We start from the raw sequence: 23288 nt of genomic DNA on the forward strand, positions 1-23288 counted from the left end.
TGATGTAACAGATTATAAGAGGTATTGTATCTGTGGGCATTTGTGCTACCACTTGTCCACATGTAAGACCTAAAAAGAGACTTCAGAATGGGAAAGTTCAACTTTCCCCCAGCTTCATTTTTTTGTCCACTAAAACATTCCCTTGAAGCTCTCAACTTCCCTCTTTCTCCTCCCTCCTCCTCTTTGCTTTTCTGTCTCCGTCCTTCTCTTTCAACAAGACTCCTACAGTGTCCCATGTGGTCATGCCGTTAACTGCTACCAACATTTACCACAACTTCCAAGAGGTGTGTGTGTGTGTGTGTGTGTGTGTGTGTGTGTGTGTGTGTGTGTGTGTGTGTGTGTGTGTGTGTGTGTGTGTGTCTTGATTTGAAGTCCATACATGTCCTGCTTTATGTAAAGCACAGTGGGCTGCATGCCTAGCCATGTCATGCTGTTTTCCCACTCATAATATACGGTTGTGTAGCAATAATTCTTCCTTCCCTTTGATAGCCTATATAAACACTGTCATTTGGTTTTCCGAGAGCACTGTATAACACAACTAAAGGGAGATGACTATTAATTACTGACAAACACTCAGTCAGCTGACCTAAAATCTTAACTCCGACATGGAAAAAAGCCTGACTGGAAAGTTATCAACGCATGTTTCGCAAGTCCTGGCACCCGCACAAATCCAACGTCTCATGACGGACGATGTTTTAAGCTTAGCAGATGCTAATAAGTACAAAGATACTGTAAACTAATATATGAGGTTTCATGTGTGACCACAGCTCTGTGAAGTACAGGAACCGGGTAAAAGAGGAGAAGGAAAACATTGGGAAGAAACTCTTCTGAAGTGGAATCCTGCAGAGCTGCATTAGGTCCATCTCCCTCTCATTTGGACTGGATCCCAGAGGGGACTACATGGGGTTCCCTTCTTCTCTGGGAATGGCCTCAAAGAGTCAGAGGGTAGAGAGGGGGCCAATGTCAGAACAAGGGCCCCCACCGTGAGAAAGCCCTCTCGGGGACCTCCACAATAAAAGCATGGAGCCATCCCTCGGGACGCTGGTCCTAATTAACGACATCAAAGAGAACGACCGTAAGACCGCCTCAGGAGCCTCGTGGCACTCATGCAGCAGACCCGTGAGTCTGATGGTGATACCGTCAGCGCGTGTCATTATGTATGATGAGGTGTCAAGAATGATAACCCATTAAAAGAGCCGAGTGATTGCTTTATCAGAGCACGCACAGAGAGAGCACTAATAGAAAATGTAGGGCCGTTTGTCATGCGTGGCCATCAACGACAGGCTGTGTTCAGACGGTCACTCCCTCCGGCTGAAAGGCCAATAAAGAGAAGAGACAGCGGCTGAATGTCTGTGGTCTGCATGCAGGCTGTCAGTTTTTCCCAGCTAATGACCTGTGATGTACATTTCAACCACAGGAGGGCAGCCAAGTGCTGAACACTGGCATGGTTTGCATGCAGATGAGGGGGAAAAAGCCCTATGAAGGATACACATGGTCCAATGTGAGGCCCAACAACCACTATGTCCAGAATGTAATGTGCTTTCAAGTGAAGCCTGAAATAGCAGTTATCTAATCTAAATAAATCTCTGTTGTCTTTTAATTTTCCAAAACTTGTTTTTGTAATTGGAATCAATGAAATGTAAATGTAAACTGAGAATACTTTTAATATCTTTATACAGGCTTCCTTTATCCAAGAATAATTAGCTGCAGCTCTCCGATGACTGAGAAGTGATTATTTGGATTAAACACATATTCAGTGTACTATTTGCTGTATGCAGGGGTAAGAAGGCTTTTTTTTTTCGGTGAATTAGCAATTTCTAATCTGTGGAATGTAAAAGAGCTGGGAACACGAGAGGTTTTCCACCATGGCTCTGTTAATATGTGACTTTCTGTTCCTGTTACAGTGCAGCTGAGGCATTTCTCAAATCTCTTCGCAAATGATTAGCCCGCCCCTGCACATGTGCCAGCTGTCAGCCACTCTGTTTAAAAACGCCACTGTTTCCTACACAGCAGAAAGCTTTAGAGGCAGGATAGGAGCTCAGCCTGCCACCTACAGGCAAAAGATGCAATCTACATAATATGAATGTGACCTTTATTTACCAGAGGTTGGATGGATTGAGTCAGTTACAGTTACGGCCGTTACGTAAATTCTGCAATCATTTATACGTTCTATATCATCAGGAGGCTGGGGAATTACACATCTACCATCTGGCTTTGGAAACAGTGGTGGCTGAATTTTGGGATGTAAGGAAGCACTCGGAGCTGGAGACAAATCCCTTAACCCTTGTGTTGTCTTCCCGAAAATCAACACTTTTGTTGACGCTTTTTATCAATGTTTTTAATTTTTTCTTATGTTTTTGTCCCTTTTTTCAACATTTTATGATGCTTTTTTTTCTCAATGTTTGTCCCTATTTTTGACGTTTTTAACACTACGTAACACTAACTTGTTAACTATAGTTTTACAGTTATTTTTGGAATTTATAGTCAATAAACCTCATTTATGGGAAATTATACCTAATGTTTGAGTTAGAAAAGCAGAAATTAGGAATTATTTAGACTAAAATTTAAGGAATGGATGTTGTTGAATAATCACAGACTGGGATATGTCAACTTTTACTCAATACTATTTCAAAACCACTTCAATTTGATTTTCAAATGCTATAAAATTAAATCAAATTAAATTAAATGAAAGTAGAGATTTGAACTTGCCAAAGAGCGTTGTGTGGAATGAATCATGTTATTTTGGGTAGTTAAAAAAAAACATTGGTATAGGAAAACGGGTCAATTTGACCGGAAGACAACATGAGAGTACAATGTTTTTTTTGTCATTTGGATTTAACTAGATATCTTTTTTTCTTTTGCCTGCTCAGCAAAGCAGGGCTGGAACATAACTCATAATAACCAAAACAACTTCTTACAATATCAATATGTCCTGTATAGTATCTGTTAAATACGTTTTTTAACAGGTATTCTCAAACATTACAGAGATAATTTGAGTAATTATCTCTGTAATTGCTACATGTTGCTACTTATGTCAAAGAATTTGTGAATTAGGATTTACAATATACAGTAAGTGATCAGGACTCGACTGTAATGATGGGCATGCATTTATCTATTCTGTTCTCCACACACACACACACACACACACACACACACACACACACACACACACACACACACACACACACACACACACACACACACACACACACACACACACACACACAGAACAATTCCCAATTGTACTACAAACTAAATCTTTGCATTATGTATTAATTGTCATATCTGTACTGCTACTACAGACTTTTCCATTGGATACTAACAGGAAATGATACAGTACATGCAGCGTTGGGTGTCAAACTTCAAGGCCAGTTAAACTTCAAACTGAGTGTCTTTTTGAAGATGTACTTATGACTTCTTTATGTTTTCCAAGCTGTCTCACCACCACCCACAATGATATTGTGTTTTTACAGCTGTGAGCAGCTTCTTTTGTACATTGCATTGAGGGAGAATAGTGTACAATGAGATCATTCATATTTAGCACCTGTTCAACAGGATGGTTGTATGTCGTAAGCACAAAACAAGAGAAGAGGCCATAGACTGAATTAGTTGAAATGCAATGACGGTAGTGCAGGAGGTAAACCACCAGCTAATCACATTGTGAAAATTGCCTCCCTGTCCGTATTATTTACTGCCCCCTGAAGGTAGCAAACAAAAATCTGCATAGCAATCACATCCACAACAGAGGGGTATATAAAATAAAAGATCGACTGGGTTTGTGTGTACTAAGTAAACAATGCATAAAGCTACATCGTCACTTATCATCAAACCCCCATCTGAACGAAGGAGCAGTTGCATTTGTTTCACACACAGATGATCAAACGCACCACATGTTGGAGCAGACCATTGATGAATAATTCAGTGCTTTGGAGAGAGGAGTCTTAAGTGGGAGAGGACAGAGGCTGACTAGATTCCTCACCTTGAAGTGCCTTTTTTACCGTTACAACTTCTCAAAAGACACAACAATGAAACCCCCTTTCAGAGCGGGACTCTAACAATTATCCATCTGCTGGTCAGAAGAATAACAGAACGAGGGTAGACTTTGTCCTCTTAACAAGCTGAAGTGTCCCTGTCCTATATATGCTAAGAATTCTGTGTTGACACACTATTATCCTGCTTGGAAAAGTTTTGCTTCGTAATAAGTACTTTGATAAAGTGCATTTCAACTTTACAGAAGACTTACACTTAGTCATTAAACATCTCTTAACCACGATATAAAGCAGCTATTTACCGTAGAACTGAGCAAACCGCAATGTAAGATGACACTGTGCAGTATAACCACTAATACATTTCAGCAGGAGAACAATTGTGGCTGTCCTACAGCATGTTAAAACTGAAAGACATGTGTAATTCAGCCATGACAGCCAATAAAAGGCATGCTTTGAAAACACAGACAGATTCATGATAAGCACACAGCTGCCACACAATGATTTGTGTCATTTGACAGGAGACGCACAACGTCCTCAACCATGGCAGAATGCACTGGTGGCCTTTCCAGGGCCGAGACCGGCAGAGACCGGAGCCTGTTGGCTGCACCAGGGTCAAAAAGCCATGAAGAAGGGCCATGGAGGGGTCACACTGGACAGAGCTTCTTGTCTGAAACACAAGAGCGCCGCAAAAAGGAAAAAAGAACAGCCAATGTCAGCGAGGAAGCTTTTAGTCACGGTGAAGCATTCAGCTGCTCAGCGTTTCCACAGAAGCCCAGATGAAGTTTACTTCTTACTTGAGTAGTCTGGTTTTCACTACAGTCCAGCTTGGTGCACAAGGGAAACATCTGAAAACCATCATCTGCATCATGCAATAAATATTTGAGTTCTAAACCCTATATGGACATGATACTATGGAGATGGTGAATAATTCATTCTGGCATTTGCTAAAATCAATGTTGTGAAATCATGACATCGTGTATGAAACACACCTCAGTACATCTCAATATATTCTGATATCCCATAAATTCCATACTCACAACCACAACCTACAGAAGAGCAAACAATGCCTCATATGAGACCTGAATAATACAAATACATTATTGACATGAAAGTTTCCCTTTCTGAGGTTTTTAACATTAATATGAGTTCCCCCAGCCGGCCTATGGTCCCCCAGGGGCTAGAAATGGCGATAGGTGTAAATCGAGCCCAGGGTATCCTGCTCTGCCTTTGAGAAAAATGAAAGCTCAAATAGGCCGATCTGGAATCTTGCTCCTTAGGAGGTCATAAGGGGCAAGGTTCCATTCCCTTTCTCTGCTTTGCCCGCCCAGAGAATTTGGCCCACCCATGAGAGAGAGACATCCTGGCTTTCAAACAAGCAAAGTGGCAGTTGGTCAAGGCCACACCCCCAGCCTCCACCTTGCCCCCCTCAAAAACTACAGACTTAGAAATGGCACATCCTAAGGAAAGCTCATTGTGGGACTGGCTCTAGTGGCTGGAATTCTGCACCAAGGCTGCATTTTGGGAAAGAGACTTCAGATACAGTATTAGGGGACCACTAAGGTCTATATAAAAGAGATTTCAGATACAGTATAAGGGGACCACTAAGGTCTATATAAAAGAGACTTCAGATACAGTATTAGGGGACCACTAAGGTCTATATAAAAGAGACTTCAGATACAGTATTAGGGGACCACTAAGGTCTATATAAAAGAGACTTCAGATACAGTATTAGGGGACCACTAAGGTCTATATAAAAGCATCCAAAGAACACCATGTCATGGGACCTTTAAAACCCACATGCACAAGCAGCGTACATTGTAACTTTCCATCTATTTTGAAAAACTACAGTCATTTGATAAAAATGTGGGTAAACTAATAAAGAAATGTTTTCTCAGTGATGGCATGAATATCTCATTGATTCACAAATGATGGCCTGTGTTAGACTGTATAAAGGCTATGTATAAATGAATGGTATATTGGGAACATGCGGCATGTTAAATGCATGAGAAGCAAGACCAAATGTGGAATTCCTGAGAATCTGGACTTCAGATGGGCCGAGCAGGGGAGAATGAAGGCAGACAGAGCAGAAAACTGCAGAAACAGTAGTCCTTCCAGAGTGATGGGGTATGGAATAATACTTCTCCAATATCCGAGGAATACTTTCATGAAAGGAGACACATTCCTCCACAATGAAAACAGGCCCTTTCCCTTGCAAAACAACACCAGTGTGCAGCACTCAAACGCCTGTTTCTTCCCGTCTTACACACAGCTGTGCATGTATATCCACCGGCTCTCCAAGCTGATGAGATATACTGGTCAGACAACAGGAACGTGTGGGTTTTCAGTCTGTTCTGATACTTTGTCATAGTGGACTGATGAGAACCCGCACATAGCTCTACTGGCTTTGAAAGGGCATCAAATCGGAAACATGACTAAGACCCCACTGACTTCCCTGGAATTCGGGGTAAAACAATACATGAGTAACTCTGCCCATCACCATGGCCCCCTCTCACTTTCAACCTGCTATGTCAACAGGGCTGACCAGCTGGAATGCAGGAGCCACTGCAACACAAGGAGATCAATCCTGTGGCTCTGCATACTCTGCAGTCAGTGCCTAAAAATACTACCTCACTGTTATCCCTCGCATTTCAAACATGTACGCCTCACACAAGGTGAGACATGAGGTATGAAAGGAAATAAGATATTAGTGCAGGGCTAAAAAGCTGTGCTCCTGAGAAAAATTGCCATACTCCAAGTAAATTGCTCAATTAAGGCATTTAAGGCAAGTCAGAATTTAGAAACTGAAACTACTAGAATTAGGCAAGAAGATTGCTTAAGATTGCATAATTATAGCACTTAAGACAACCAATGAAATAGTCGGAAAACTATGTATTTTATCTTCTTAGAAACAAACTCCTTGTATTATCCACTGTGTGTAAGGAGCATTAATAAAGGTTGTGTTTACTTTATTTAAAAGATGTGGGATTAATTCACTGGACAGTTAACACTGTGGTATACAGCCTTTGTTTTCTGTTAGTTAATGTAGGTACATTTCACATTTTATTTTATTTTCCATTTAACACATCTGGTACACTCTGGCTGAATGCAACACACCTCTTCACACATAGATGTTTTGGTAACACTATGCTTGAAGTTTTCTACATAAGAGTGACATGACACTGTCATGAACACATGACACTCCCATGACACTGTCATGGACACATGCCACTCACATGACACTGTCATGGACACATGCCACTCACATGACACTGTCATGGACACATGCCACTCACATGACACTGTCATGGACACATGCCACTCACATGACACTGTCATGGACACATGACACTTACATGACACTGTCAAGAACACATGACACTCACATGACACTGTTATGAACACATGGAACTTAAATGACACCGTCATGACACAGTCATGATGCATGAACACTAACAATAACCATGACTTGTCATGACAAAACTGAATGACCCTTACTAAAAAAGCGTTTATAACTGTTTATGACTTGTTTATAATGTTTTATGACACGTTCATGACAGTGTCATGTCACTGTTATGTAGAAAACTTCAAGTAAAGTGTAACCAATGTTTTTCTCTGGATTATTTTTCTACATTTGCAGCAGTTGGATTGTTGTGATTTTGAATACACATATTTAGCTGAAACTGATTTTTAATTGGGAGATGATTAAACAAGTGATTGTATACATTAAATGAAATATTAACAATTAAGTTGATTTATGACTTTTAAACATTATTGTCACATGCAATTTTTCACAGCACAACAAAGTCCAATTTGACATCGTCATTTAACCTATCCCAAACATTAGGAGCTGTGGGCTGCTGTAAAGTTCAGTGTCTCGCTTGAGGACACTTTGACATCTGAACAGGAGGAGACATGAGGACATGATATTGGGAAGAAACAGTTCCAAAATTCTTATCTTTGGTCACTTTGAAAGCAGTTTGAAACCACACAGAAAAATGCCAAACTTAGATTAAGCGTCTGGCATCAAGTAATGAAAGTCGCAAGCGCGCATTTGAAAATCTTACAGCACGCAATTGGATAACATTATGACCAATCACAACAACACACGGGGTGACGTATCCAGAGCCCCGTACGCTTAGCTACCAGCGGAGCTAACTGGATTAAACTGTTGTCATCTGTTCAGCTCGCCTCTGGCCCCGCCTATATCAAATACACTGATGTGATTGGTGCTGCTCGGCTACAAGGGCATAGTTAATGAGCAGCATTGCTCAATGCCTGAGTAACTTGCTGAGCAAATTCAAATTGGGCTCTCGGTACTCTGGATTTCCAAGGTAATTAAAACTGTCAAATGAGTCAAAAGTAAATATATAACCAGTCTGCAGTTGAAATCAAAGCATATATTTAAAAGTACTTAAAAAGTCCCACCTGACAGTAAACATTAAAATAACTTGATCATAAACCCACTTCAAACATATATTTGTACATATTTTCTATCCTTGTCACAGATGACCTAAATTGTTGGTTTGCTGTCAAAGCAGACATCTGTAATCTAAAAAAAAAAAAAAAACACATGCCAGGTTACATGACTGCACACGCCTGCAAACATTAGATCATGGCGATTTCCTCCCGAAAATAGGCGTACATGCACAGAGCTCCAGGACATCTTCACACATCCATCCACCAGTGAGCTGTGTATCCTTCACATCCTCAGAATCACCAAAAATGCCTGACACGCTGCCTCGGTCCTCTGCGGCTGCATTATCTGACTCACACTTCTCATTCCAGTGAACGATAGGAGAAATATGCTGTGGGTTGCCATCTGATGACTAACGGTGAAGTGAAGCTGCTTCTGTTAGAATACGCAGCCACCCTTTGCAGGAATAGTAGTACTTATAATAATAATAATAATTAATACATTAAATGTATATATATCACTTTTCAAAACAGATGTTACAAAGTGCCTTAGAAGACAATAAAAACAGATAAATTAGGCAATAGGAAAAATAATTATTATTAAAACAGAGCACCATGTATCAAGAATAGAATAAAAATAGTAATGCAAGACAATAGAAACCAATTTGAAAACATAAATGTGTATACATATACTGTACACACAAATAGCTGCATATGGCATATACCCATACAAGCATGCTCTGTACACATGCTTCACCACACATACTGTATGCACATGGACAAACTATGCACATAGACACATAATTATGGGAGATTTATTAAAAAGGCCATTCTAAAGGCATGCGTCTTTAAAAGCCGTTTAGAAGTCGATAGGGATGCAGCTTTGTCCTCTCCTCTCTATTGTTATGCTGCCTCTGCCCCCTCCCTGGCCTGGGGACCTTAACTCTCCAGGTAAAAGCAAAGGCAAGAGGTTACAGGCCTTTGAGAAAGATGAATGGGGGGGCGCGGACAACACTATTGCTCTCCTGGCTGCATAAAGCAGTCCACAACTGAGCCAAGGGCTTGTAAAACTGTCAGCCAAGACATTCATTGATATCGCTCTTGTTTACAGTGTGGGCTTACCTCTTGTTACGTAACTGACCCTATAGCTTATCACCTGTCACTGTTCTTTATAGTCAGTCACTGCTAATTATTCAGCACACCACTGCAATCTGGACTGCCTATTGGCTAAAGTTCAAGTTTAGCTTTGTCTGCAGAAGCAGACACAAACAAACACTTTGTTACCGCTATATTTCTCTTCCAAAGATTAGTTTGATTGAATACCACTTTTATCTGGAAAGAAGCGCACAAGGAAAAAGAAAGTCAGAGAAAGGAACTGACATTTGGCAAAGACAATCAGCTGATCCCAAACAAACACAATGATGCCCTTGCTCACTTGCCACCAGGTTATCCCGTCTTGTCACATTCATACGTATATGACACATCTTATTCACTACATGTTTTGACTACCAGCTTGCTGAGCTGTTACTCCGAGCAATCTGGGAGTTATGGAAAAGAAGGATTCGTTACAACAGAATTCTTAACAGCTGGCTCTTCAGCCAAAGCTACAAAATAAAAGTCTGATTTCTGAGAGCCGAAAAACAGTCTGAACTGGCACTTCTATCCAAACTCCTCTCCTACCTCCAGCGATCTTCTTGAGGAGTTGCTGCCTGGCAATGATCCTCCCCAGCCTGTACCCAGAGCGTCTGTGGTGATGGTCCATTCTCAGGTAGAAATCCTGAGTCTCTGGAGTCATACTCCCAAGACACTCGCTGCCTGTAGACTCTGGGAGCTCCCGAAACATAACTGAAACACTGTACCCCAAACAAGCCCCTAACTGCTGGCTGATACACACTCCCTCACACACTCTCCCCTCAACAGAAAACTTCACATACAGGCGCAAAAAGCCTAAAGTGAGCTAAGAAGGACGGCAGAACAGAGCCTAGGGGGAGGAGAGCCAACCCTTTAGCCTCATGTGACCACAGGGAGGCCAATGGCAAGGGAGCAGTTGGAGAACTGCCCACCTTGCTGAGCTGAATCCAATGTCTGTGTGAACGCTTGTCAGCTTCCCTCTGCTCTGGAGGGAAATATAAATACCATTGGAATGCCTATGAACTGAGTAAGGAGAGCACGAGTGGAAGAAAGAGTGCTGTGGGAGGGCTTACAAAAATAGTGTTTTTAAGACGCGCCCTGCACTAGAACAACTCTTCTGCTGTTGCTGGTCACACAGGTGCCAAGTTTACTGGGTGAGAGTGAGTCTGTTCCATTTGACAGAAAACTACAGAGTAGAGATAGAAAGGCAGAAGTTGTTTTCCTGGTTTGAGAATGCTAATTTCTGCTCCCCCACCCCCACCCCCACCACCATAACCCCTAGCACCAGCCACAGGAAGGCCTCTCAGCATGTCTCCTAAAAGTGTCACCTCCTCCAGGAACAAAAAGAGACTTTAGCATTAATACATATAAGTGACCTAGGCTCCATTTTCACCTGGTATTAAAATCCAAATCTGAGTGATTGGGTCACAAGTGGACAGCTCTAAGTAAAGGTGGGACGCATTGAGAGACGATCACTTAGGGACTGTTTTGACCTGCTTTTAACATCTGTCCTGAGTGATCCAATCAAGAGGACAGCTCTAAGCATGTGGGGTTTCACCTGGCAGAAGAATGTGTCTTCAAATGCGTCCTGAGAGCCCAGCTGTGATAGGATCTCACTTCCACGGTCTATATGCAAATAAACACGCACATCATTCACATTTGCATATAGGCTGGTTGTGTGTGATTATTCTTATTAGCATTTTAGGCCTTTATTTGATAGGATAGCTTACACAATAATACTACTACTATTAATAATATTAAAAATGTATACTTCATTAATCCCATAAGGGGAAATTACAATTTAGCCTCTGTTGTTATCACACACAGTATTCAGTACCTATCCATGTACTAAATGGAGAGATGTCAGAGTGAGGGGGGGCTGCCCATGCAAAGGCGCCCCAAGTAGTTGGGCATTTGGTGCCCCAGAGGTGAACTGGCACCTCTCCAGCTACCAGTCCACCACCATGCTTTGGTCCATAAGTGGACTTGAACCAGTGACCGGTTCCCAACCCAACTCCCTACGAACTGAGCTACTGCCACCCCCATGAAAGACATGAAAGAAGAGAGAGAAGGGGACTGAAAGGCCGATCGGAATTGAACCTGTGCATGGGGGCACACTCTACCCAGTGAGCTGCCCAGTTATTACAGTAGTAAGTAACTAAAACTCGTGTTTTTCTGCTTTTCCACTCGGCCAGTTTAGAACATGGAACAATAATTTCCTAACACCTGAAGTCAAGTCCACATCCGCACAAGCCGACCCACCCAGCACCCCTCAGAGCCCCTGCCACTCTCCCTGTGACTGTCCTGGCCTCCCCGCTGCATACTGGCTTGCCTGTGTAGTATAAGCATGGCGCCATACATGTGAATGGAGCCCAAACGGGCAAGCGACCAAGTCAAACACAGCCTCTGTCTGTTTCGCTCCCTGGCTGGCAAAATCCACCCTAGATTAAGCTCACAAAGACGACAATTCAGCAGCACACTTCAGAACCCCCTGTACGTTTTTATAAACTTCTTCTGAGTTTAATAGCCCTCTCCACACCCTCAAATGGAGCTATTTAAATATGTGATTGTTGCTTTTTTAAGGTACTAGGGGAAGGTGTTACACTATTCGGATGATTTCATTGGGCGGTGAGTCATTTTTTTACACACACACAAACACCTGTGTTCGTTCATACTGTAAAAGGATCGCTTCAGGTGTCAGATGTTAAAACATGAGTGGCAGCACGTTGGCCACAGCGCGATCTCTCTGAACCCATGTCTGTGTTTTCTTCTTCCCTCTCTGTCTAGACGAAGAAATTCACTCAGTGTATCATACAGATCACATTACGGAATCAATCACCCGCTGCTATGTAACATCATAACAAATGAGATTAACTGTGTTTTTGTCTCTGTCTGCACTCAAATACCTCAGCGGGGGATTGTGAAAGAACAACGAGACCTCCAGTATTCCCTTTGGTTGGTCACTGTGTTTAACTTTGTGCCGCATGCCGTGAAGAAATGGCAGTGGTGTGTCCTTAGTGGGAGTGTTGTGTGTCAGGCACAGTGACTCCAGCTCTAATCAAACTTGTCCCAACACGCCTCTGTCTAGGTTTTAGAGCTTAACTACTATACAGCATGGCAACAGGAATCCAGACTCCCGTTACATACACTCACCCATCTACCGACACTCTGTAACATGCCAGCCAGCTTGACAGTGTGGATTTTATTGTTCATCACAATAAAGGCAGTTATTGTTACTGTGTGATGACAAACTAAGCCATGTTGAAATGCAACTGTAATGCAGCCGTTTAATGCATGCCCAGCTTTTATTCATTCTCTGCTCCAGCGCTCCAGCTTTAGACAGGTGGCATTACTAAAAGGAAAATACACTGTATATTCTGAATCACGGACGCTTGGGGCCCACAAAGGATGAGTATGGAGGCCGTTGAGTGGGGTGTAGACACTGCTCTGATGTGGTCGGATTTAGCAGCAGCAGCAGACATGTGTAATCTGCACTGGGCAGTTTGGCTCTGGCTCTGGCGTGGCTACGTTTCCTGTGGTTAAGGCTTAAGAAAAGGCTCCAGTGTGACTTTAAATTTCCACCTCATGAGCCACCAAATGTCTGAATTCTGAGCTCAGGTCTGGATGCAAATCACCCTTTAATGCCGCAGATCCGTTGAGCTGTTGTGCAGGTAACCTGAAGCATTTCAGAAGCCCCTTATAATGACCCTATCCAGTGGACGAGGTGGCAGGTGCTCTAAACCGGAGACTTTTAACACACTGCAACACAATGTGTTGGAATGGAATCAATCCATGCATCATTATTCAGAACTTAATCTTAAGAAGCAAGCAGCCCTCGAGCAGCTGCTGGGTTTCCCCCAAAACACAACTGTGTCAAATAATAACACTGCAAAAAAAAAAAACAAGATGAAAACACTAAATCTGAGAGACAAGGTACTCAAAATAAGTGAAGTGAAGCTTGATTTAAGATTATAGTGTAAAGTGGAACACTTAACATAAGAAATTCCCTCTTAAAACAATATAAATGATCTAACACTTCTAAATCTATGTTTTTTTTATCTCGGTAAGAACCAAATAATTTGCAATTAACAAATAATAGCATTTAGGGGCGGCCTCTAGCTCACCCAGTAAGAGCGTGCGCCCCATGTAGGCTGAGTCCTGCAACGGCCTGGGTTCGGGTCCGACCTGCGGCCCTTTGCTGCGTGTCACCCCCCATCTCTCCCAATTTTCCTGTGTAGCTACTATCTAATGAATGGAAAAATGCCCCAAAAAATAATCGTAAAAATATAGTATGTAAAACTAAAATGTACAGGAAATAAATGACAAGGCACGGTATGCTTCTTGAATTAAAATTGGGGGTGAATAGATTTCACATAATACTCAATTTGAATATAGGGGCATTGTCATTGTTTCCAAACACACAAGAGATGATCTGGCTGAGCACTTTGACTAATATGAACGATAGAGATGGGCCGATACCATTTTCTGCTTCCCAATACGATTCTGATACCTGAACTTGTGTATCGGCCGACCCCGAGAACTGATCAGATACCAGTGGGTCATAAATTTTATTATGTTTTAACAGCTGTATACTACTATGTATGGATGTGATATGATTTTTTTGTTGATTTTTTTGTTTGATTCTTTGTTGTCCGGCTCAGGTTAAATTCTTTGTGAAACATGAACAAACAATGAACGCCACAGAACTTACTTTTATCATCCAGTTTGACAGTCAGTTATACCAGAAACAGAACATAAATAAACTACTTTAACGTAGATTTTCTTCAGGGCTTTATTATGTGGTATCGGATCGGTGCATGAACTCCAGTACTTCCTGATACCGATACCAGCGTTTTAGGCAGTATACTGCTACTGGTAATGGTATCGAAACATCTCTAATGGCTGATTATAACTCTGGAAAAACAAAACTTGCATGAACAATGCATTATAAACACAGTAACTGTCCCCTTGCTCGTTAATGATCTCAACAATTTTCTCCTCATCTCCAGTTTCCTTTCCTAACATTCCGGCAGTGCCTTTCACAGTCTAGGCTTTTGAAATGAAGTTCATTTCTTTAATGTTTAATTTCTTATACTGCACTGTAACTGTTTAGTCTTGTGTTTTATCTGTTTTTATTTTTGAACTGTTTTTTTGAACTGTTTTTGTGTAAAGCACTTTGAATTGCCCTGTTGCTGAAATGTGCTATACAAATAAAGCTGCCTTGCCTTTATGTTGTTGGGTTATTCATAGTGTAACGTTTAAATTCTCTGCTTTGCATATTCCTACCAAGCTTAAATGTATAGTACACGTTTGTTTTACCAAGAAGTCAGAAAGCAGCTTTTTGACACCTGACCTAACTGTGACACCTGTGAGAGAAGTAAAGGACCTCATGGTATTGATGGTATAGGGAAACACACAGATACATGTGACATATATTATCAAAATCCATAAATAATATGTTTGTACCCCCTCCACACAATAAAAGTATAAGCATCTATGTTTTGTGCCAAAGTCCCAAACATTAAGTGTTATTTTATATTCCAAATTTGCTAATTTAATATTTCTGATTTGCTTAAGCTTTAGCTCATCAGGAAATACAATTTCTCAGACAGTGTTTCACAGTATCCTGTATTTTCATCCATCTGTGTGAGTTGAGAAATCGACTCAACTTAAAGACAAACCCACACACAGCGGAAGATCTCATGCTTATCTTCCTGTAATTAAACAGCTTTGTGATATGCGTTCTTCCCTATAGAGTGTGACAGCTCACATCTATCTGTATTTGGCTCCTGCTTTCAGTTAGCCTGTGCCAGTTGACACCTATTAATCACACAGGAGTAGATGCACCCAGCCGCGTCTTTTTAAATATTTGCCCACTGCAGAGTGACCTTCAATAAAGCAGCGGGGTACAGATACATTATCACAGTCAAACAATAATGTTTCATGCAAAGGCTCCACACAGCTGATAGACTGACGTACAACATCTAAGTCTATCAGGTCGGAGACAGTGCTTTAACGTGCAAAAGAGTGTATGCATACCTCTCTGTCTAAAAACTATACTTTTGAATATGTGGCTGTAAATAGACATCACGTAGGAAATCTAATTATCTATTTTCACTGATGTTGCCATTGCGATATAATTCACGGTATTGGAGGGAATGATCATTATAGTTATTTTCATTGAGAAATTAAAAAATTGAAATGATTATAGTGTGATATTCTGCTAGGATGTGTACCAAAGAAAGATTTAATTTATCTGATGGATAGGATTGGTAGGCCGGGATGTCTCCGCAGCACCACACTACTTCATTTGGAGTGGTTTGACACATATTTTGTCTTAAGATAATATTGCGCCACCCCCTGCGATTTGGAAATTGCATGAGTCCATATTGTAATTTCAATAAGATTGCGATTAATTGTGCAGCCCTAAAATAGACCACCATATGTGATTTGACACACATAGATTTCCAAGAGCTAGAAATCAGCTGCCAGCAGTCTAAAAACACCTGACCTACAATATATATTTTTGTGCAAATCCAAGGTTCCTCCCTTTGATTTCCTTTTAATCTGTTTTGGACATGATGAAGATGAAAGTTTCTCCTCTCTGCCCCAAATATCATATCAGCCTGAAGAGATATTCCTAATCAACATAAATAGACACAGAAGGCAAAAAAGAAGAAGTAGGGAACTTCCTTGCAGGGATCAAACAAAGTGCAACAATACATAACTTTCAATCCATCTGTCAAGTCAGTGCATCAGGTCTATATGTGTCCGCTTGTTCAATGTGTACTGTATATATGCAGCCCAAGGCCTCAAGTCTGCAGAGAAGAGAATGCAGTGTTAATGTGTCAAATATCAACGCAACGCAGGGCTCAGTATCATGCCTCAGCACACACAGCTGAGCAGAACAGGAGTCCTACTCTCTGCGCAAAATACAACGGCATTGCTGGAGAATAGAACAGCAGTTTTGAATACCGCTACACACTTGGTCTCGTCTCTATTTGTATGACATGAAGAAGACGGAGCGGTTTTGGGATTTATGTGGTTTTCCCACACGAGGAGCTGATATGGTCAATTCACAGCACCTAGTGGTAGACGTAGGTTACCGCACAAATGCTTGATTTCCACTCTTCCACACACTCTCAACACCAGGGCATGAACCTAAAATCTTCAGTGAGTCTTTCAAATGTATCCTAAAGTAGCTTTAATGTTACATCCAAAAACAAGTAGCTACACTGTAGGCTATGCACATATACCCCCCCCCCCCACACACACACACACCCTTTTATTTGAAGCAATATCTTACCTATGAAGTTTAATATTCTATCAAATGGCAATGCAAACAACCAATACTACCCTGATACTACCAAAATTGTATATTATCTATAACTATAAAATGAATAGACTAAATGAAATGGTCTATACTATAACAAAGACAGTGACTGAGAAGCATCTGCAATATTATCATATACTGTACACTACAGAAATATAATGAAAAGTGAAAATATATGACAATCTATCTATCTATCTATCTATCTATCTATCTATCTATCTATCTATCTATCAGATCTGATAGATAGATAGATGTTACTGCTGTTATGTGCTCTTTGAGCACACATCAAATGATCCAGTGTTGCCCACTCAGCTTTCCATTTCCCAATGAACCGTGCTCATCAGCGCCACCCTGCGGCAGTAGCAGGCCCGTGCTCATTGAGAATGGCGAAAGAATTATCAATAACACTATGTAGCCAAGGATTTTCTTACACGTGTGCAAAAAGTTGATTATACTGTATTTGTGTTATGCCTTGCATTACAATCCCGTACAACCCATTGAGATGCATAAGACTTTATATTTTTCAAAAACATTAGGCTATGTAGCTCAAATGAGGCGAGACTAAAGAATACTTAAATCTCCAATCCATTTGCAAAAGTCGTCTGACTTTCCCCCACACAGCTTTATAAAAGTAAATACAGCTGGACCACTATATGATATGACAATCGATGGGATTTTAGATAGGACTACTCAAAAACACACAACTTCAATGGAAAAATTAGTAGAATTTAATGTTTTTTAAATGCATCGGGCAACATGGACAATGAATATCTATATATCCATTTAGGAAAAATGTGGCATCGCAATGCACCATAAGCGGTAATTACACAAATAAAAGCCAATACCAAGACAAATGAATACCTTTTCAAAAATACATTTTCCCCTCTATTTTACAATGGGATGCCACTTAATACGCACCGTGACTTAGCCTATGTCATTCAGAATACTGCTATCCAAATATTAAAACATGAATGACACGCCCTATGTGTTCGCTCTCTCAGCGGGCTACGGTGCGCCTGTAGCGGGCTACTGACCTGCCAGTCTCCGCTCTCTGACATTCTTCCAGAGTAAGTCCCAGGCTTTGGACGTGGAGCTCCGCAGCTGCTCGCTGAAGGAGCGCCGGAGCTTCAGTTTGGTGGAGTTTCTTCTAGAAGTCATGGCAAATCCTCCACTCGGACATTATATCTAAATCCTCTTCGTTCCACACAAAAAAAAAAACGTTATGTTAAGTCTCCCGCAGAATATCACCTTTCCTTTTCCCGGTTAGAAACTTTCTACTACAGCAGCAGCAAACCTGACTTTGGAGCCCGCTCTTTAAACGCAGTGGTCAACATTTTGTGGAAAAATAAATATATTCCTCTCGCTTACAACGAAAATCAATTAAAAAAAACCGAGTCAAAGTTGTAGAGATTGTAAAGCAGCAAGACAGACTTCACACTTCATACCAGATGTGTGTGCGTCTCTGTGTTTGTGTGTACGTTTGTGTGTGTATGTGTGAAGGGAATCGCGCACAGCAAGCGCTCCTCAGCCGTGATACCTTCATATGCTGCGGAAAATGTGGGAATTATCAACTGATACACACATGCTCCACCTAACAAAAGCATAGACAGTTAAAGAAATGGACCAACAGATCCCGTTGCTCTGGACGGAGACCAGTGAAGGAAATTGTCAAGGGGGTAAGCCCATAGACATAATAAAGTTATAAAATAAAATAATCTTTATATGTCTATGGGTAAGCCTCTCCTCTCTAAGTGTAGCTCCTATGGCGCCATTTTAATGCTACGAAGCCTTCACCCGCCGTTAGCATTCCATTGACTGACATTCATTTTTACGTCACTTTGACAGCGAATAACTTTACAACTGAAGTGTGTTAAAGACTCTATTTGTCCGTTGTGTGTTTCTAAAGAAACACAACAATGTATAAAAGGCTCCATTACCTTGTACATCCCGTTATGGCTCCCTAGCAGACGTTTAAAATAGGCTAACGATGTCAGGAGAAGCACGCAGACAGTTTGGATTTACATTAGCTGTTTAAGTTTAATTAATATTGTTAGCTAGTTAGCAGTAATTAGCCTGTGCCTATGTTATATCCTAACATGTACCTAAGCTCTCCGTCTCTGCTGACTGGGAATGATTGAGATTTCTCTTGGCACAGGCACAGCTACCAGAAGACTTACAACTTTACCGGAAAAGCGCTTCTAATAGACTTCACTGGTCTCCGTCCAGAGCAACGGGATCTGTTGGTCCATTTCTTTAACTGTCTATGGATGTTAGAAGCACTTTTCCAGTCATAGCTGAGCGTTACAATACAGAGTGCAGAATACAATATGCTATAAAAAAGGCTACATAAAGTAGCTAAAATAAGCATTACAAAGCTAGCACAATCTTGTGGTGACAAAATTGAAAAAAATTGAAAGTCAACACTTTTGTCAATGTTTTTAACTCTTTCTTACGTATTTGTACCTTTTTTCAACACTTTTGATGCTTTTTTTCAATGTTTCAATGTCCCTTTTTTGAAGTTTTCAACACAACGTAACGCTAACTCCTTAACTTTAGTTTTACAGTAATTTTTGGAATTTATGTTCAATAAACCTCATTTATAGGAAATTATGTCTAATGTTTGAGTTAGAAAAGCATAAATTAGGACATATTTAGACTAAAATTAAAGGAATGGATGTTGATGGATAATCACAGACTGGAATATGTCAACTTTTACTCAATACTATTTCAAAAACACTTAAATTTGTTTTTTAAATGCTATAAAATTGAATAAGACACCCCAAAATTAATGAAAGTAGAGATTTGTACTTGGCAAAGAGCTTTGTGTGGAATCTATCATTTTATTTTGGGGAATTACAATTGGGTAGTTTAAAAAGAACATAGATATAGGAACCCGAGGGCAACATGAGGGTTAAAGGGTCAAAATGCAGATATTGCAAATCATGGATCAGTTAGTGATTTAGAAGAGTTATAAACACAATATGCATCGATAGACAGTCTGTAAGACGCTAAAACGTAGTGAGGAGCCAATATACAGTGAGAGCAGGTTGTGGTCTAGTTAGTGACGTAGAACAGAAATAACACAGTAAACATGACAGACAATCTATAAGAATACTGAATGTAGTAAAGAGTTGGTATACAGTTAGTGCAAATATATACAGAATTATACAATATACAGAAGAGTATATTGCTTAACCCATATGTTGTCCTCCCGAGTCAAAAACTGACAAAAATATGACATTTTTGTCCCTTTTTCCAGACATTCTTTTTAAGTTTTCACTAACACCACCTTACTTCCACTAGTTTTACACTACTTTTTGGAATTCATGGTCAGTAGCTCTAATTTATATAGAATTGTACCTGATATTTGAGTTAAGAAAGCAGAAATTATTAATTATTTTGACTAATAGTTAAGATCAGAGGAACATACAGATGAGTTTCGTCGGAAATGAAAGTGATCAATTGTATTTCCAAAGAGCGTTGTATGGAATCCAATCTATTTCTTTTGGTAATTTGGTTAAAAGAAACCCATATTTCAGATATAGACATTTTTTAAAGGGGTCAAATTTGACCCGAGGACAACGGGAGGGATAATTCTGTTTATCTTGCAACAGATGGTGAAATTGGCCTTCATTTTATAACTGCTATTTTCAATAATATGTATCTTATTAAGTAGACCTATAGATGATATGTAGCCTATGCGGGCTATTGAATTTCAAGCTTTGTTTGATTTTAAATGTCACACTTTAGTACCTCGAAAACATACATTTTTTTGTAATGTCCCATGAAGGTGCCCCCCCTTGGCAATATTTAATGCAACCTTTGGAAAACATTAGAAGGAGGCCGCCATATATCGTTCGGTCATGGTTGTGTGAATACAGATGGTTCCTACATGATGATTTATCCCAAAAGAACACTGAAAGATCTTTCCATTAAGGTTTCCATAACCATGCAAAGTTCTGGTCAAAAAATATTGGACTGTTGGAGATACTATGTTGAGAAAACTCCTATGTCTATTGGCTTTTGTTCAGTTTTAATAAATAGAATATGTAACAAGCATGATAATTAATAATACATTATAACTTAAATAAGTTGTTCTAGCGGGGGAAAATGTTGTTAATCTACAGATATAGACAGAGTAATAAAATGTAAAAATGCACATCACAGAAGTACAACATGGATGAAGTAACCCTTCAAAAAGAATGTCCAGAAGCTTCTTCCAACTAAAATTGTTTGTCCTGTAAACACTTGAGACTGCAGCGGAAAAATAGCAGACATACTGCAGTAAATGAAGATGACAAAATATTAATTGTAACAATGTCTGGATGCGTTATCCAATGTCAATTTCCACTTTAATCTGCGACTAGAGCATACATAGCCCAACCTTGAGTCACGTGATTACTGGAATAAAACAACCACCAGACAAAGTTTCAAATCCAAATACATTCTGCCCATTTTTTTTTTTTAGATCAGTAGTGCTTCCAACAATTCAAATTGAAGACTCGGAAGTAGGAAATAGATATCTACGTAGAGCACCTGAATGCATCACAAGCTTTAAACCGCTCAACATCACACAAACTCATTGGCATTTTTTTATTTATCCTTTATTTAACCAGGTAATACCCATTGAGATTAAAAATCTCTTTTGCAAGGGAGACCTGGCCAAGATAGGCATCAAAATTACATCACATCATTACATACATACAAAGACACACATAAAAACCAAATATGCACTTACAATAAAATCTCAATTAAAACATTGACATGTGAGGGAGTCCAACTCAAAGCTTCTCATTTTCAGCTTAAAAATACTCAAAGGAACCAATTTACTAAGTTTCAAGTCCTTCTGCAGCAAATTCCATGTAAAGGGAGCAGAGTGAGCAAAGGCCTTGTTACCCAGCTCAGTCCTGACCCGTGGGACAGAAAACAAGACAACAGCCTGAGAACGGAGAGAGTAATGACCAGTACTTTTCTTCATAAGTAGTGAACATAAATAAGATGGAAGCGCACCAAGAATAGCCTTATATATAAATGTATACCAATGACAAAGCCTCCGTGTAGCCAAAGCAGACCACCCTACACGAGAATACAGCTCACAGTGATGGGTGTGAACTCTACAATTAGTAATAAATCTCAACGATGCATGATAGGCTGCGTCAATCATCTGAAGGCATTGAGCAGATGAATGCATATATAGTATATCACCATAATCCAGCACAGTCAAAAAAGTTGATGCCACTAACCGTTTTTTAACATTAAAAGAAAAGCACAGCTTATTTCGAAAGTAAAAACCCAATTTTAGTCTCAACTTTCTCACTAGACAGTGAACATGAGGCTTAAAAGATAGGCAGTCATCAATAACAATACCAAGATACTTATAAGTTGTAACAGTCTGTATTTCACGTCCATCAAGAGTAACCACTGAGGGAACATTCAGTGGCCTGTTCCGAAGGTCTGTGAAAAGCATACGTTTGGTTTTGTCTGCATTGAGCACAAGTTTCAGCTGTAGCAAAGTATTTTGGACCACATTGAAAGCATTCTGTAAATGTGCAATGGCTTGTTTAAGAGAGGGTGCACAGCAATAAATAACTGTGTCATCTGCATAAAAATGAAAGTTTGCATCAGACACATGCCGATTAAGATCATTTACATAAATAGTAAATAAAAGAGGGCCTAATACAGAGCCTTGTGGAACCCCTTTAAAGATTGGTAAAATACCAGAGTGAACATAATGCATTCCTTTGCCCCTTACCCTAACCATCACAACTAAATGCCTAACCTTAACCCTTACCCTCACCCTAACCATAAGCTAATTCTAACCCGAATCCTAAAACCAAGTCTTAACCCTCAAAAAGCCTTTTAAAGTTGTGGGGTCCAGCATTTTGGCCCCACAAAGCTGTCCGGACCCCACAAGTATACAATATTTACAGTTTTTGGACTCCACTAATATTGTTAAACAAGAACACACACACACACACACAAACACACATACACACACACCTCTCAAATGACGCAATGTGATCAGTGGACAGGCAGCTAGCAGATATTACGGAGATTTTTGCTGCATGTGACAAAAAATGTTGTAGCCTAAAAAACGCGTGACATCGCTTAGAGCATCTTTAATGTACGTATTATTTTCTTCAAACTGTATTGTAAAGGATGTAATTGTAATTTTCTTGGTATGTATATATTTTTACCTGCAGGAAAGCTACTCCATTTTTTGTGCGGTGCTTTGAAAACATTTGATTGACATGGACCTAGTTATTAACTATTATTAGGGGTTTGACCTAAATTTCCCATCAGCAGGATGTCGTCTGTTATTTTAGAGTTCAGCGAGTTCTCCCCAGGTGTAGGCTAGAGTAGGTCACTCCTTCAGCAGAAACAGTGGCACAGTTTCAGCACCATTCACTTTTTGCTGTCAC

The 23288-nt window shown here is 40.2% G+C and overlaps 1 protein-coding gene across 5 annotated transcripts in view; it reads right to left on the minus strand.

The window, feature by feature from the left end:
* The window catches only part of stard13b (StAR related lipid transfer domain containing 13b), a 97519-nt gene that overhangs the window by 25258 nt on the left and 48973 nt on the right, over window positions 1-23288 (minus strand). Inside the window, exon 1 of one of the 5 annotated variants that reach the window (XM_032502342.1) lies at window positions 17901-18327. The exons of 3 other annotated variants lie outside the window; for them this stretch is intronic. In XM_032502342.1, the coding sequence (XP_032358233.1) occupies window positions 17901-18024 (124 nt within the window). In that variant the 5' untranslated portion in view covers window positions 18025-18327. Of the gene's footprint in view, window positions 1-10082; window positions 10345-17900; window positions 18328-23288 lie in introns of those variants that run through there. One more of the 5 variants, XM_032502333.1, reaches the window with a different exon arrangement.

This window comes from Etheostoma spectabile, chromosome 3 (assembly GCF_008692095.1).
Source record: "Etheostoma spectabile isolate EspeVRDwgs_2016 chromosome 3, UIUC_Espe_1.0, whole genome shotgun sequence".
NCBI classification, from domain to species: Eukaryota; Metazoa; Chordata; class Actinopteri; order Perciformes; family Percidae; genus Etheostoma; species Etheostoma spectabile.